The sequence below is a fragment of the Patiria miniata genome, unplaced genomic scaffold (genome assembly GCF_015706575.1).
Source record: "Patiria miniata isolate m_02_andy unplaced genomic scaffold, ASM1570657v1 HiC_scaffold_10, whole genome shotgun sequence".
Classification (NCBI taxonomy): domain Eukaryota; kingdom Metazoa; phylum Echinodermata; class Asteroidea; order Valvatida; family Asterinidae; genus Patiria; species Patiria miniata.
This window is the reverse complement of record NW_024037048.1, coordinates 19602364-19618472: the sequence shown is the minus strand read 5'-3', so window position 1 is coordinate 19618472 and position 16109 is coordinate 19602364. Positions and strand designations below refer to the sequence as shown.

General features: G+C 42.8%; 1 protein-coding gene and 1 long non-coding RNA gene across 2 annotated transcripts; both read right to left on the bottom strand.

Annotated features, from left to right (window-relative positions):
* Positions 1 to 1247: 1247 nt before the first annotated feature.
* On the bottom strand, positions 1248 to 8100 carry LOC119734490. The gene is made up of 3 exons (XM_038208026.1): positions 7116 to 8100; positions 2018 to 6882; positions 1248 to 1297 (listed from the first exon to the last, which is right to left on the bottom strand). Exons 1-2 carry the CDS (start codon positions 8098 to 8100, stop codon positions 3746 to 3748), a joined length of 4122 nt encoding a protein of 1373 aa, XP_038063954.1. The 3' UTR covers positions 1248 to 1297; positions 2018 to 3745.
* A 1175-nt stretch (positions 8101 to 9275) lies between these two features.
* On the bottom strand, positions 9276 to 10495 carry LOC119739586. Its single transcript, XR_005272599.1, has 2 exons — positions 10046 to 10495; positions 9276 to 9325 (listed from the first exon to the last, which is right to left on the bottom strand). It is a non-coding gene; the product is annotated as an uncharacterized LOC119739586 (long non-coding RNA).
* Between the last annotated feature and the right edge of the window lie 5614 nt (positions 10496 to 16109).

The window sequence follows — 16109 nt, the reverse complement described above, 5'->3', positions numbered from 1 at the left end:
AATATTGGCTGCGCCTGGAACACACCTTTTTGAACCGTAGCCTTTTTGTTTGTGGTCTTTGAATCAACATGCGATTCAGTTTCAAATTCTCCCTATTATAACTAACTTCGTTCGATGACGTCACAATGCTGAATTGTCACAAAGACGTTTGTGGTAATTCAAAGAATATCTATGGCTGCAGACCAGCAAATAAACTGCCATGGACCTCAGTGATAAATACCCCCACTTGTAAAGATCAGGACAAATACTCACAACTCTCCAAGGTGTTTGAGACACCCATTAAATTACAGCTTAGTTCATCATCCTTCATTGTCTGTTCAATGTTTGCGGTATAATCCGATGACCTTTTTGGAACAAAAATTCCACCCAAAGATGATGACCCTGTAGTCCTGTAGCCCATCGCCCAAGGCACAATCTGCCACTTCACAAAACACTGAACACTCTGGATCCGCGCCTGTCAAACTATTTTGTCAAATTTTGACCTGAAATGCTTGTTATTTGATGTATGATGACGTCATGACGACGTAACTTAAATATCCACATCTTCACACTAAGGTTCATGTTCATACTAGGTTTCGTCTTTCTGTAACTTCTTTTTACATTTTAAATTCACCTAAATTTGACCTACCAGTAACCCCGGAAGGAAAGGTCAGACGACTTTACCTTCGAATATCAAAAATGTTTATCAAGGTATGGTCAATCAGATTTCAAAGTGTGAACATTATTGTTCATTTTGTTTATGAGGTTTTGCAGTGAAATCGCTTGTAATAAGATACCTGATGACGTCATTATGACGTCAGAGTATACAAAAGTATACACCAGTGTTGATGTTCGCTCAAGGTTTGAAGTTTATACCATGTACTGTACCGTTCAGAAGAAAAGTCGAAGATAGTTATTGTCAGAAAAAAAACAAGAAAGAAAGAAAGAAAAAAAAATTCTTAACATTTCCAAACAATGATCGGGTAGTACCCGATCACCCAAATATATCAGGGTTTTGTTGTTCGGAATGAGGAATTCCTGTCTGACATTATTTCCGCCTCTACTTTCATTTCGCACGCTTCAAACTAAATTATTGTTCACATACTGACTGGTTTAGTTTTTGATAAAGTTGAAATCTTGTCACTATGTGAGGGGCCTTCTAACGCGGGGACTTCAGGGAAGGGGGGCTCTGGTCTGGTTCTGGAGTAAGGGAAGAGGGGGGCACGCAGGTTCTTTGTTGGAGTGAGTGCTCACACGGAAACTGGATCTCCCTTGCTCTGATTGTTTATTCAAACTGAATCGGCCCAGGTGGGGCCACCTGTAAAGATCGGGCAGGCACTCATAAGTTTCATTTCAAAATACAAACAATGTACATGTGTAACTCATGAAATAATAAGCGTACATGTATTAGAAAGATGTACACACATTACCCAGTTAATTACCAAGAGTGAAAAGCCTATATGCAAGTATGGTGACCGCATCGAGCACCCAAGGATGGAATCACAAACAGACAGGCCGGCCCTGCGCACTGACTGACCAACACTCGCACACACTATCACACACCGCAAGCACCCACATCCGTCCCTAAAATGCACAATATGATCACCAACTTACATGAACTTTCCAAAACTATATGACAGTGAGTTGTAAGCATTTCTATAAACTGGTCTCCAGACAATTAAGTGCCCAATAATGCAATATAGGCCTACGTCCAAATAAAATCACTCTTAAACCACAAACTACTGTAAGTTACATATCACAATACATGTACTGCTCATGCACGCGCACTGCACATGGTCACACTGTGTGTGCCATCAGTGCAAACATGGGTTGCTAACCCTCGTGCATTTGGTCACAGTGCTCCCTAAATCTTACAGCAAAAATCTCTCCAAAAACTTCATTACATTCTCCAAAACTACCACCATATTAATCTATAATAATTTGCTGATACAATAAAGGGCACATAGGTAATAATCATCTGGATTTTTGGTGAAATAATTGCATTCAAAAATGACCTAAAAAAGTACAATACATTTACCTGTAAAGATCGGGCAGGCACTGCCTAGCCTAGGCCTTGCCGCGACCGCATGGTTTGGGAGCTGTGAATTAACAACGTGTAGTTCACGTCAAGTGAACAATCCACAAAAGTGATCTAAAGCCAAACCTATGATGACAAATAATTTGATAATACACATTTCTAATCAAGATAAGCATAATTCTTCTTTAAAATCTAAACATAATGTTCATTTTCCTTGACTAAGAAATATTCACAAAATACAAGTTCAAAATCACAGCTCCATAAATCAATACTATTTTTGGCTCCACTAGAAAAATCAATACTTTGTATAGCCTTGTCTCGAGTCACACTGAGTAGACTTCACTCAAGTCACATGAATAAATAACAAAGTAAATGCAAGGTTTGTAGTGAATAAACAACCAGAGAAAGGGGTCATTATAGAGGAACAAGAAATACAATCAACACAACCATTACAACTCTTCCACGCCTAGTCATCATCGTCCTCGATGATGGGGATCTGAACAGAAGGGTCAGTAACCAAAGGCCAGAGAACCTGGATCAAACAGTGGACCACTAAGCTCTCCTTGGGGATGCACAACATCAATAATCGAACAAGAGAAAATGCGAAAACGCTTTCCAAAATAGCAACAAATTACTAAAAACGATCTGGCAACACTCCTCGTGTGCTCCGAACAGGATACCGCCTGGGCAGAGCTGCAGAAGTAGACCCATTCTGGGCAGTATCTACTGCTGAAGGTTCGGGACTCTCCTCTGGTACCACCTCTTCCTCCTCTTTAACCTGTGGTTGGGGTCGATCAGACTCATCGGAGGAAGGAGCATTTTCCACACCGATTGGCAGCTGACCTGGCTTGATGGTAGTAGCACGGGGACGGAGCATATAGGCCCTGGGGCAGGACGAAGAGTCGGTCTCAGAATCACTTGCTCTGTCTGATGACGACTCAACAGGTCGGTTTTCAGGGAGCCAAGGACAGTGTTTGAGCGCTGTTCTGTGTACGACTCTTTCTTGACCAAGGTGGCTCCGCACCACATACACTGGGCGATCTGGGAATGGCCGTTTGATTACCAGGTGTGGTTCGTCGAGCCAATGATCTGCAATCTTGGATCGGCCTCTGAGTCCATGTTGGCGCACCAGAACATAATGGCCCACTTCGAGTGGTTTCTCAAAACTGTGGCGAGCTTGTCGGGCCTGTCGAGCTGCCGCTGCAAGTTCAGTGTTGCGACTTGCAATTCTCCGAGCTTCCTTTAGGACCTTCTGGTGTCTCGAGACATAAGATCCAAGGGTTCTACCACTCTTGGGGGAGGCTTCCACGCCTAAGACCAAGCCATGTGGAAAACGGCCATTCCTACCGAACATCAAGAAAAATGGCTCCACCCCTGTAGTGGAATTCTTAGAATTGTTGTAGGCATATACGAGCGCAGGCAGATACTCTGGCCACTTTTTCTTCTTCTTCTCAGGCAGGGCAGCAAGCATGTTGTGTAAGGTTCTGTTGAACCTCTCACACTGTCCATTTCCGGCAGGGTGGTACGGGGTAGTGTGACTCCGTTGAATACCATACAAATTACAAAGCTCACGGACGACGTTGGACTCAAAGTTCCTGCCCTGGTCTGAGTGGAGGCGGAGGGGACAGCCAAAAGGAAGAAATACATGTTGTACCAGAGCTCGTGCAACAGAGGGGGCCCGCTGGTCCTTTGTTGGTATGGCCCACACATACTTTGTGTGGACATCAGTCACGACAAGTACATTCTCGAAACCACCATCCAATGCCTCAAGGGTTGTAAAATCCATGGCAACAACCTCCATCGGGGCCGATGCAGATAGGGTGGCGAATGGGGTCTTGTCTGACGTACAGGGGGTTTGCTTACAGCGCAACGCCGACACTTGGAACACCATTCTTTCACGGCCTTATACATGTTGTGCCAATGGAATCTTGTCCAGAGAAGGTGAAATGTGCGCTTTGACCCAAAGTGGCCAGACTCATCGTGGAACCTGCGGAGGGCTTCATCACGAAGACTGGTAGGAAGCAGCAGCTGAAAGCAAGGTTGCTTATTGGACGGAGATATCACCTTTCGGTACAGACAGCTGTCTCGGACAAAGAGCCGATCCCAATTTCTCAGCAGCTGGAGAACATCACGAGGACAACCCATTCGCTCCTGCCTGTCTGGCTTTTGTCCCCTTGCAACAAACTTCATGACTTTCCCCAGGGTAGGGTCTTCTTGTTGTAAATTGTGTAGTTGCACGAGAGTGTATCCTGGTAAACAGCTGATGCCGCCAATACGACAGGCTTCAATGTGGTGACACAAAGCCGGTGGCAGAAATGCACCAGAGGTGTAGCCTGTGAGACAAGCTGAAATGCAACTTGACAACATCACCATGGGTTCGACTGGCTCACATAGGTTCTGGTTCTCCTGATCAACGTTAGCTTCATTTTGGGAATTACATCGCCGTGAGAGGGCATCAGGTGCCTGGTTGCATTTGCCTGGTCGGTAGACAAGCTCATACTCGAATGAGCTGAGTTGCTGGACCCACCGCATTTCGGTGCATCCCAAATTGGCCTTGTCCAGAAACAGCAACGGGTGATGGTCGGTCACGATGCAACACTTGTTACCCAGGAGATAGTCTTTGAAGACCTCGGTCACCGCCCATTTAATGGCCAACAACTCCAACTTGAAAGCGCTGTAACGACCACTTCGTTCAGCTGCCTTCAGTGTGCGCGAAGCGTAGGCCACAACATGAAGTCGAGCATCATCATCCTCCTGGAAGAGAATGGCTCCCAAGCCGGTGCCGCTGGCATCTGTCTCAACCCGAAACGGTCTAGAGAAGTTGGCATATGAAAGAATCGGGGCTTTGGTTAGCCGATCAATGAGCGACCTGAAGGCAGCCTGGCCAGAAGACCCTAGTTCGATCTCATCTCTGGTTGGCCTATTCTTCTTCTTCTTGGTTGTTCGGTCACCCTTCAAGTGCTGAAAAAGTGGCTGTGCAATGGAGGCGTAACCCTCAATGAAACGCCGGAAAAATCCAGTGAAACCAAGAAACGCCCGTACATCCCTCACAGTCTTAGGCTCCGGCCAATCAACAACAACTTCTATCTTCTCCGGGTCCACTGCTACTCCCTTGCTCGAGACCAGATGTCCCAAGTAGCGCACCTCTTGCTGAAGAAGGTGGCACTTTGCCGGCTTGAGTTTAAGCCCCTGTTCCCGAAGCCTGGTGAAAACCCTGTCAAGGTGCGCCAAATGCGAGTCAAAATCGGAGGAGTAAACAATGATGTCGTCAAGATAGATTAGGACATTGTCAAAGCACTGGTCCCCAAGGCACCTCTGCATGAGACGTTGGAATGTAGCCGGAGCATTTGATAAGCCAAAGGGCATCCTCGTATACTCAAATAGGCCGAAAGGAACAGTGAAGGCAGTTTTCTCGATGTCATCTGGATGCATGGCGACTTGGTAGTAACCACTGGTGAGGTCCAGAACAGTGAAAAACTTGGCCCCACCTAGGGCCTGTAGGGACTCCTCGATTCTAGGGAGCGGGAATGAGTCCCGATGAGTGAGTCGATTAAGTTGCCGATAGTCAACGCATAGCCGGATACTGGCATCCTTCTTTTGAACAATAACCACAGGAGATGCCCATGGGCTTGAGCTCTCCCGGATAATCTGCTTCTTGAGTAGGTCCTGAATGTGTTCACGTACTGCTCTGTATTGTGAGGGTGGTAGAGGTCGGTGCCGTTGTCGAATGGGATGTGCAGACCCGGTGCTAATGCGATGCGTAATTTTATCCGCAAAACCGAAGTCTTGGTCATTACACGAAAAAGCGTTCTCATGCTTTCTCAGGAGAGATGCCACCTTTGCTTTCTGTTCATCTTCCAGGACCGCCACATCGACATCTACTGCTAAAGGCATTGAGCTTGGCTGCACTTCGACAGCTACCGTCTCCTGTTTGATCTCCACTTTTGAGTTTTCCTTTTCTTTGTGGCCATCCTTACACGACACAGAATACCCCAGGTAGAGCTTTCCCAGTGAGGTTGACGATGGTATTACGACCTCAGCGTCTGTTTCGTTGTACAAGACAACAGGAAACCTCCCACTGTCTACTTTCACCAGGCATGGTGGGATAATGACACCCGATGGTAGACCTCCATCACTGGTTGGCTCCAGAACGGCCTCATATGCCTCGTCAGCTGGGCCTGTCCGACTTCTGGCTTCAACCACCACTCCCTGGCGGGCAGAAAGCACCAAGGGCTGTCCACATAACCGTGCCTGTCCCACTTGTCCATCCTCTGCACCAAATGTCAACCGCCGATTAACCGTCTGCATTGCCTTCTGCCAAACTGGATCTGGAGTTGGCCATGGGATCCTTTTCAGTCGGGAATGTTGTTGGGTAGACATGAGCCCCTCCCAGCAACCCTGGAGAACATTCATACCTAGAATACCATACACACTCCCGCTTTTCCAAGCATGTAGTGAAGAGTACCTCTCACGGATTACAAGCACCACCCGAGATGGGATGACCAGTCCGACGGCTTCAACATCTGTTTCAAAACACCCAATGTAGGGGATAGAAGAACCATTAGCAGACACAAGTGTGAACGGTTCCGGTATGGCTTGAAGTTTGAAGCCCACAGGTTCGAGACACTGACGGAAGAATCGTTCCCCCACAGTGGTGACTTGGGATCCTGGATCCAACAGACAAGTCACTTTAACTTTCGAAAATAAAACATCAACAGCAAAACATTCTCCAACAGCCTTCTGCATAAATTCTGGAGTAGTCTCTCCAGTTGAGCCTACATTAATCTCCACGGTACGGCTCCCTACAGCGGAGGATTGCGGTTTAACGCCTCTGTGTGGGATGGTGCTGTCATCTGCTGTTCTTCCTTGGGCATAAATGGGTGAGGATTAGGACCAAAGCTCTGGGGATATGGTGGCATCATGTACTGCTGCGTGTGGTGGGTTGGCATCTGATTCTGGGCAGGCGACTCCACGTAGTTTGGCATTGGCTGGCGGGAGTAAGTGTTATCGCTCCTCCACTGGTAGGCCGATCTTCGATCACTTCTACAAAAGCGAGCTATGTGGCCGTGCCTGCCACAGTTAAAACATCCTCGCCCACGGGGGTAGGTTGGCGGATTTGCGGATGTCATCGGGGCTTGGCCAGAGGATGGTTGCGTCAATTGACGAACTGCATCAACAACTTCGTTGGCAACTGCTCGAAGTGCTGACGTTTGGATAGCCGCACTGTACACGTCGCTGGGTTTGCTTCGGGATTCCTCTCGCCCTTGCCGCTTGATGGCGTACTCCCTCAGCTCACGGAACGTCTCGATGGTACCCCGTTCGTACAGATCCCGACAGGAATTGCGAAGGTACAAGTCATCAATTCCCTCGATGAATTGTTCAGCAAGAGTTGAGTCGGGCTTAGAGTACAGCTTAGCATCCATTCGGGTGAGACGCAAGAAGCGCTTCTCAAGATCAACCGCGTAGTCTCGGATAGGCTCCCCTGGATTCTGTCTTCTTTCAAGGAACAGCCGTTGCAATTCACCCACGGGTAGCTTATCACGGTAAGATTCTCGCAGAAACGTCATGATCTCCCCAATCGTCTTTCGTTCAGCTAGGAGAGCCTTCACCTCTGCTTTCGGGCCACCTCGGAGGTAATCCAGAAGAAATGCTCCTTGCTGATCCTCTGGAACTGAATACCGCTTGAAAGCATTCTCCATGTTCGTGATGAATTCCCTCACCTCGCCTACTTTGCCTTCGAATGTTGACATCTTCCTTTCAGGCGCCATCACCAACTGGGTCTGGGGTTTAAGAAGCAGCTTCATAAGCTGAGACTGGATGTCGAGGATCGCCTTCTCATTTGTAGGAGGGGTAGTTGGCTCCGGAAGGAGAACCGAATAGAGGCGCTCACTCCACCCATCAGCCGGTGGTTTGATAATACCCTGTTGAGCCGGCACCACCACTTTGCAGTCGTCTTCGGAGTAAAGAAGTCCTCTAGCAGTAGGATACTGGGCTTGTAGGACTGCCAGGTTGAGGGAGCCAGCATCATCCAAAGGGAACCGATTTACATGCCCAGTCCCTTGCACCTTGACGTAGGAGGCCATAATAGTTGGGAAGGGGAAAAATACTGCAAAATATGCAATTCTCTACAATGAAAAATGTAGAATGATTGACTGAATGGTAGTTTGCAGAAAAATACAAATCACAATTAGTGCAAAATTCTGTGTCAATTTCCACAACAATGGTATACACACACAAATGTGGAAAACTATGTCAACACCTTTAAAATAACCTGCAGAACAAGTTGTATCAATGTCTTAAAATTTGCAAGATCTTAAAATTTGCAAAATGCAAGTAAAGTTTTGTTTCTCCTTGTCAATCTTAACAGACAGGGCAACTTTTACAGCAATACGGGTAACACTTGAAATAATTGATATCCAACTTCAATAAACACCTTTTTTTTTATACTGCAATAAACACCGAAAAATGTTGTGTCTGTGTCTTACAATTTGCAAAATTCAAATAAACTTTCCTTATCTTTCAATCCCAATAAGCAGACTGAACACCCTTATGAGATGCAAAATGGGCAGTACACAAGCAATCGACACAAAACCAAGCTAACACACTTAGCTAACTTTTCTCTCGTAAATATGATGTGCAACTCTAAAGTTAGGTAAACACAATAACAAACAATTTTAGCAGTCAGCCAATATAGAAAACTTGGGCGTACACAACACCTGTAGGTCTGTGTATTTTGGCAGTTAATACACAAGATTATTAATACTTGAATCACACTGGATGTGCACTGTGCACCTTAATTCAAAACTAAACCAGCAAACTTAACACTCAGTGATAAAGAACACTTGGGATTACACAGCAATTGTAGGCCTGTGTAATTTGGCAGTTACTTACACCAAATTATTAACACTTGAATTACACAGTCACCTTATGTGTGATCAATTAACGATTCGTTAAGCTGTTTGATTGTTACTCCATACAGAAAACAATAACTCACTCAGATCAGTGAATATAACTATTACAACAAAAATACTAATACTTGAGTCGCGATGACACGTAGACCGGGGATCCAGCAGCTCTCCTCAGTCTTATCAGGTGCTCAGCATGGGCTCAACTCCAACAATCCTGCCGACTACGCTTGTGAGGGGCCTTCTAACGCGGGGACTTCAGGGAAGGGGGGCTCTGGTCTGGTTCTGGAGTAAGGGAAGAGGGGGGCACGCAGGTTCTTTGTTGGAGTGAGTGCTCACACGGAAACTGGATCTCCCTTGCTCTGATTGTTTATTCAAACTGAATCGGCCCAGGTGGGGCCACCTGTAAAGATCGGGCAGGCACTCATAAGTTTCATTTCAAAATACAAACAATGTACATGTGTAACTCATGAAATAATAAGCGTACATGTATTAGAAAGATGTACACACATTACCCAGTTAATTACCAAGAGTGAAAAGCCTATATGCAAGTATGGTGACCGCATCGAGCACCCAAGGATGGAATCACAAACAGACAGGCCGGCCCTGCGCACTGACTGACCAACACTCGCACACACTATCACACACCGCAAGCACCCACATCCGTCCCTAAAATGCACAATATGATCACCAACTTACATGAACTTTCCAAAACTATATGACAGTGAGTTGTAAGCATTTCTATAAACTGGTCTCCAGACAATTAAGTGCCCAATAATGCAATATAGGCCTACGTCCAAATAAAATCACTCTTAAACCACAAACTACTGTAAGTTACATATCACAATACATGTACTGCTCATGCACGCGCACTGCACATGGTCACACTGTGTGTGCCATCAGTGCAAACATGGGTTGCTAACCCTCGTGCATTTGGTCACAGTGCTCCCTAAATCTTACAGCAAAAATCTCTCCAAAAACTTCATTACATTCTCCAAAACTACCACCATATTAATCTATAATAATTTGCTGATACAATAAAGGGCACATAGGTAATAATCATCTGGATTTTTGGTGAAATAATTGCATTCAAAAATGACCTAAAAAAGTACAATACATTTACCTGTAAAGATCGGGCAGGCACTGCCTAGCCTAGGCCTTGCCGCGACCGCATGGTTTGGGAGCTGTGAATTAACAACGTGTAGTTCACGTCAAGTGAACAATCCACAAAAGTGATCTAAAGCCAAACCTATGATGACAAATAATTTGATAATACACATTTCTAATCAAGATAAGCATAATTCTTCTTTAAAATCTAAACATAATGTTCATTTTCCTTGACTAAGAAATATTCACAAAATACAAGTTCAAAATCACAGCTCCATAAATCAATACTATTTTTGGCTCCACTAGAAAAATCAATACTTTGTATAGCCTTGTCTCGAGTCACACTGAGTAGACTTCACTCAAGTCACATGAATAAATAACAAAGTAAATGCAAGGTTTGTAGTGAATAAACAACCAGAGAAAGGGGTCATTATAGAGGAACAAGAAATACAATCAACACAACCATTACAACTATAATGGATAGCACACTGTACATTCACGGAAAGTTGTATTGTCAAAACAAAGGCTATCAGTAGGACTTTTTCTAGTCATATCTGATTGCAGTTTTTAGAAGAGTTTAAACATCAAGTTCCCTGCTGATTTCAGGTTAGTATCAACTGATGGTGATTAATGCTTAAAAAAATTCACGCACTCTTAATACTTTAAAAAAGTGTCTTTCTTTGGTTTAAAGAAGACATATTGCGAAAGCTCCAACCTTTATAAATAACCTCACCCATAAAATCAGTATGATCAACCACCCCTTATTTTCTTCCTCATTTTGCCATTTTAATGTTATCAATTTAATTTTAAAACACATTGTTTCCCGGCAATCACTGAAACTAATTCAGGATCAGCAATTATGGGGAAGTTGGTCACGGAAGAACGTTTATCAGGAAAGCCGGACATCAAAAACATGCTTGTCTTATTGTATGTTATTGCTCAAGCAGTACCCTTTCAACTTTGCCATTTCGCTAGAGTTCACAGTGCGCTTTGATCATCAAGTTTCATTCAATCATAGTCTGGTTCCCAGACCAAAAGATTCCGACTATTCCTGATGAATCTTAGGTCAGGTAGCCTCCGGTAATACAATGTATTACAATTTACATCACGTGACTAAAACGGGAGGAATTCCTCCTTTTTCCGAAACTGTCCGAAGTTTGCCGAATTTATTTCGTCGACAATCGGATAGTGTCCGAGTATTTCCGAGTATAATATAGGTTTTATTAACTGCTGATTGCTTATTTAAAACTTAAAAAAACTAGTTGATAATTAATATCCATTGCTTTTATTTAGAAAACTTGAAATTCAACGACGATGTTGCACTCGGATTGTATACGGAGGGGCGAACTTTTTGCTGCGTCATGCACAAGTTTGACGACCGTTACCGGCATTTTCCAAAACGCGGCGTGGTCTCAATTCGGCTCCGCCTACTAACAGTGGTTTGGGTGTCCAACTTTGAAGATTCCAGGTTAAAATTAGTCAATGTTTTTTTATAGAAGTATTAAACTGTATATCATAACTGTATGATATATGAAGCAGGTGATTTATTTTTAAAAAAATTATCGGAACATTAAAAGCTTTATGTGATAAAGCGAATTCGGAAACGAAGTCGAGCTTTGAAAAAGGGCCGTCAATGTCGTCATGTTTATTTTTAGCCACGGAGGCTGCCTGACCTACAATTTAGACGTGTAGACGTCGGGGGAAATTGTCAGGTCGGGGAACCAGACTAATTCAATCATAGCAGGATGAGCGTGTCATGAATACAGAGGGCGCAAATGCAAACGGACCGGATCGTGATGATGCACACAGTTTTATACAAGTTGAAATTGTTTTATTTAACTGGATGAATTTGTAGAAATCATGTGTAGAGTTGGTGTTTGTACAAATTGCTCAGGATTTCTGTTCGCCTGAAGAGATTGAAGCAAAAGCTCTCGATGAATCCACTCATGTATTTGCATGCAGGGTTCCACTCAGAATGCAACTGAGATTCTGTTGGATATTTGGACAAACAGCCATATTGATTTTTGGCTTATTTTTCGAAAGTTTTTGGTGATTGGTACAGATTTTCACAAATCTGAAATATTTTGTGAGACAAGTTTCAGTTGACAAACAGATGGAGGCTTACTAGAGCCAAACCGGTGCGCTGATTTCCTATCCGGAAAATAAATCTTTATTTAACGACTGTAACTTGACTGCGGTAGTCCAGCTGTAATGTTTGCGCCTCTACTTCCTTGGTATGAGATCGATTTCCCTCACTAATGCAGAAACTGTATGCTCATTGTGATTCCTATTGCCATAAGTTCAAGCATCCTTGAACCAGTTAGAGGAACATAGGATCAATTGCTCACAATCTTAAGTATGATGCAGCACAACTAACTTTTGAACTTTTAGCTTAGTTGATGCTATACATTTGACCAAAACAGATAAATTAAAGGGATTATTTTTTGGTTCTTGTCACTGAATTTCGTTGCTAACGCACGTTAATTGTCTGCCCACCGGCACACTATTTCGAAAACGTCTTCAGTTTTTTAAGACGATATATCTTGCCTGATATAACACTATACATACACGAAATAATTCAGTGTCAAAAACAAAGCTGTTCAGACTCGACTGGTTATGAATCAAATTTTGGGAGCATTTTTTTAAAGAGCTCATTACATCAAGTTCCCTGCTGTGATTCAGAATAGTTGAAATTGATCGGGACTCGCACTTATTCAAAATAATTCACGCACTTGTAATAGTTCAGGTAAAAAATTACTGCGTTAACATTTTGGTTTAAAGAAAACAATCTTGCGAATGTTCGACTCTTTACCCTAAACAGTATATAGGTATGATCAACCACCCCCTTATTTTTTGCCTCGTTTTTTCCCTGTTTAATTTATCATTTTAATTTTTAAACATGAATCGATGTACTCACATTGTATTCCGGCAATCACTCAAACTAATTCAGGATGAAGAGTTATGGAGAAGTTGGTCACGGAAGAACGTTTATCAGGAAATCCAGACAACTCAAACATGCCTGTCTTATTTTGTGTTATCATTTATGTGGATACTCAGTACCCTTTGAACTTTGTTGTTAAACTGTGTCATTTCGCTAGAGTTCACAGTGCGCCATTCCGGTTTGATCATCAAACATTCAATCACTGCAGGATGAACGTGTCACTGAATAAAGAGGGCGCAAATACAAATCGACCGGATCGTGATGATGCACACAGTTTTATTCAAGTTCAAATTGCTTTATCTAGTTGGATTCATTTGTAGCAATCATGTACAGCGTTGATGTCTGTGCACATTATTCGTCCCTTCTGTTCCCTGTCAAGGGCGGATCCAGAACACAATTTTTTGGGGGGTAGCCTCCCCAAAAAATTGGTCCCCGGAAAGTGGGTCCAAAAAATTACGGCGTGGGGTTCAGGGCCCGCTTAATCATGTGCCCCGAATTTTTTGTAATTCTAAATGCTCTGTGGCGATCTGAGGACATTTCTGACCACTTTGAACATTTTTTGTTTCGAAAAGATGGTAGTGTACCCAGTGCCTGCCTTTATTGCGACATCACTTAAAAACAAAATTGGGGTGTTTTTTTGGCGGGGCGGGGGGGGGGGGCATGGTCCCCCCCCCCGGATCCGCCTTGTCCGCTGTTCGTCTTAAAATATGAAGCACGAGCTCTGTTTGCATGCAGGGTTCCACTCAGCATGCCACTTAGATTCCGTTGAATATTTTCTTGGAATGGCGATAGTAGTATTTGCTGAATACTTTGAAACTGTTTGGTCAGTTGGTACACAAATAATAGTAAAAAAATATGGGACATTATTCGGTTAACAAACAAATGGGGGATGATGCTAGTAGTCAAACCGGTGCGCTGATTTCCAATCCGGAACATAATTATTTTTGTAACGACCGTACCTTGACTGCGGTGCCCACCTGATTTCCGCCACTACTTCCTTGGTATGAGATCGATTGTCCTTGATAATGCAGAAAATGTATGCTCATTGTGATGCCTACAATTTCAAATGCAAGCAATTTAAAAAAGAAAACATAGGATTATTTGCTTTTGATGCATTTTTTTCGTGCGAAGCAACAAAATGGCTTAAAAACTTAAGAAGGTCGCAACTAACCTGTTGAAGTTTCAGCTCAGTGGATACTATCATTGAGCAAAAGCAGAGAAAACGTATGCACTATTTTGTTGGATCTCGTAACTTGATTCCGTGCTTTAAAACACATTAACTATTTTTTTTTAATTTTAAAAACACCTGCAAAGTTTTCAACCGATTTATCAGGCGAAATACTTTCACCGGGTATTTGATACCAGTCTTATCTTCACTCTCAGCATTGCAAGGTTTCTGTCATTAAATGTACTTTTCCGGGCAATTGTAAATGATCCTACGCGGCCTTAAATTCCTTTTGCATACAGATTTCTCTCAGAAAATCTGGGCATTTGTTTTGGTAGTTACTGCGTTTGATTCGAAAATATAAAATCCTTTAAAGAAGACATGAATATTGTTGCTCGTGCGTGGGTCTGTTCAGGGCCGTTGCATGCAGGACGCATTCCGCTATAATCAAACCAGATCACATTTCGCCCGACAGAGATTTTGATCTGGGGGTGTTTTACTTGTGAAATTCAGCTATGCCTCCCCCAACAGCCCCCAAGATATCTCCCAGCGGATTTTCAATGACTCATTTTCGTTGGTATTATTTCCAGCTCGCAATCTGCTGAGTGTTGAGGATTCCTTTCGTGATAGAATTCAAGAACGTTACATCGAGGCGAGTGTCTGTTATTTGACACTTTCCTCACTCAATCATCAGAACAGAGAATTGATTTTGGTGGGAGACTGTATTTTTTTCTCTATATTTATACACCTTTTAAGTTTTGGTCAAGATTTTAACAGAAAACATCGCTCGAGTGATATTCCCTCCCTATAACACCCACCGTAGAACTGTGCCAGACATTTTGGCCTGCAGTCTTTGCAAATTCCTCGTTAAACTCATCAGGGTGCCTCGAACTTATAGCGGAAACACGCTGAAATTTCCTTCACATTTTATTTTCTGCAGGTACATCAGTTGGCAAAAAAAGAGAACTAAGATGAAAACAAATATTGATCACACCAATATTTAGTTGTTGTGTAATCAGATTCTTTGGAATTTGTCTTCTTTTATTTATTATTTAAATCAGAATTGTGTTCGCAACCGTTGTCCTAATTTTTTCTTGATCGTTCATCACTTTGTAATTCGTTTGTGACTGTTTATCAACTTCGGGAATCATAACATATAGGTTTTCCCGTTCAATTTCGCAACTTGTTCGTCCAATCTGAGAGACTGTTCATTACATTGAAAAAAGGTCGCATTTAGCGCATTCGATTTTTTTTTAAATAGTTTACACCCACCAAAGCGTGAAGGCAACTTTTCGTGCAAAAGAAAATCCATTTCTTTTGTTGGTTTTCGATTTAGCACTGAGTGTCGGCGAATTTGTAAAAGGAAGTATTCATTTTCAACGAAAGTGCAATGGAATAAGGAGTCTATTTAATTTGCAATTCGCAAATCGCCAATCGTATTGGCCACAAGAAAAACAAATTGATATGATTTTTTTTTTTTACTTCCAAAGAGGGATTACAACAATTAACAAACTGGTGACTTAATTGTCCTTACATAAAAATCTGTATTTTGACATAGTATTATATCGGCGAGTGTTCTAAATGTATTTCCTTCTTTCACTTTGACACTTTACATTGATACAGTTCTGTTCTGCTGTTTTCATTTTCCCTTCCCAGGCATTCCAATCTTTGAAATAGCTGTACATTCCTTAATCCAAACTTTTCAAAAGCCATGTCATTTTATACTCTGTTGTATCACTATAACACAATACCTTGCTCATGCAACTTCCAAATATCATTGAACTGTGTTACTTTTGAATGCAAATGTTTTATTATTAAATTATAGCAAAGTGTGAAATTGGGCGGGAAACCCTATAATATTTCATATTGAATGAAAAATTTCATTGCTGCTTTAAACTACAAAGAGAACTGGAGTTAAAAGTAAATTTGCCTGGCCAAGTGCAACAAAAGCTTATAAAATGCCAACGAACTTTT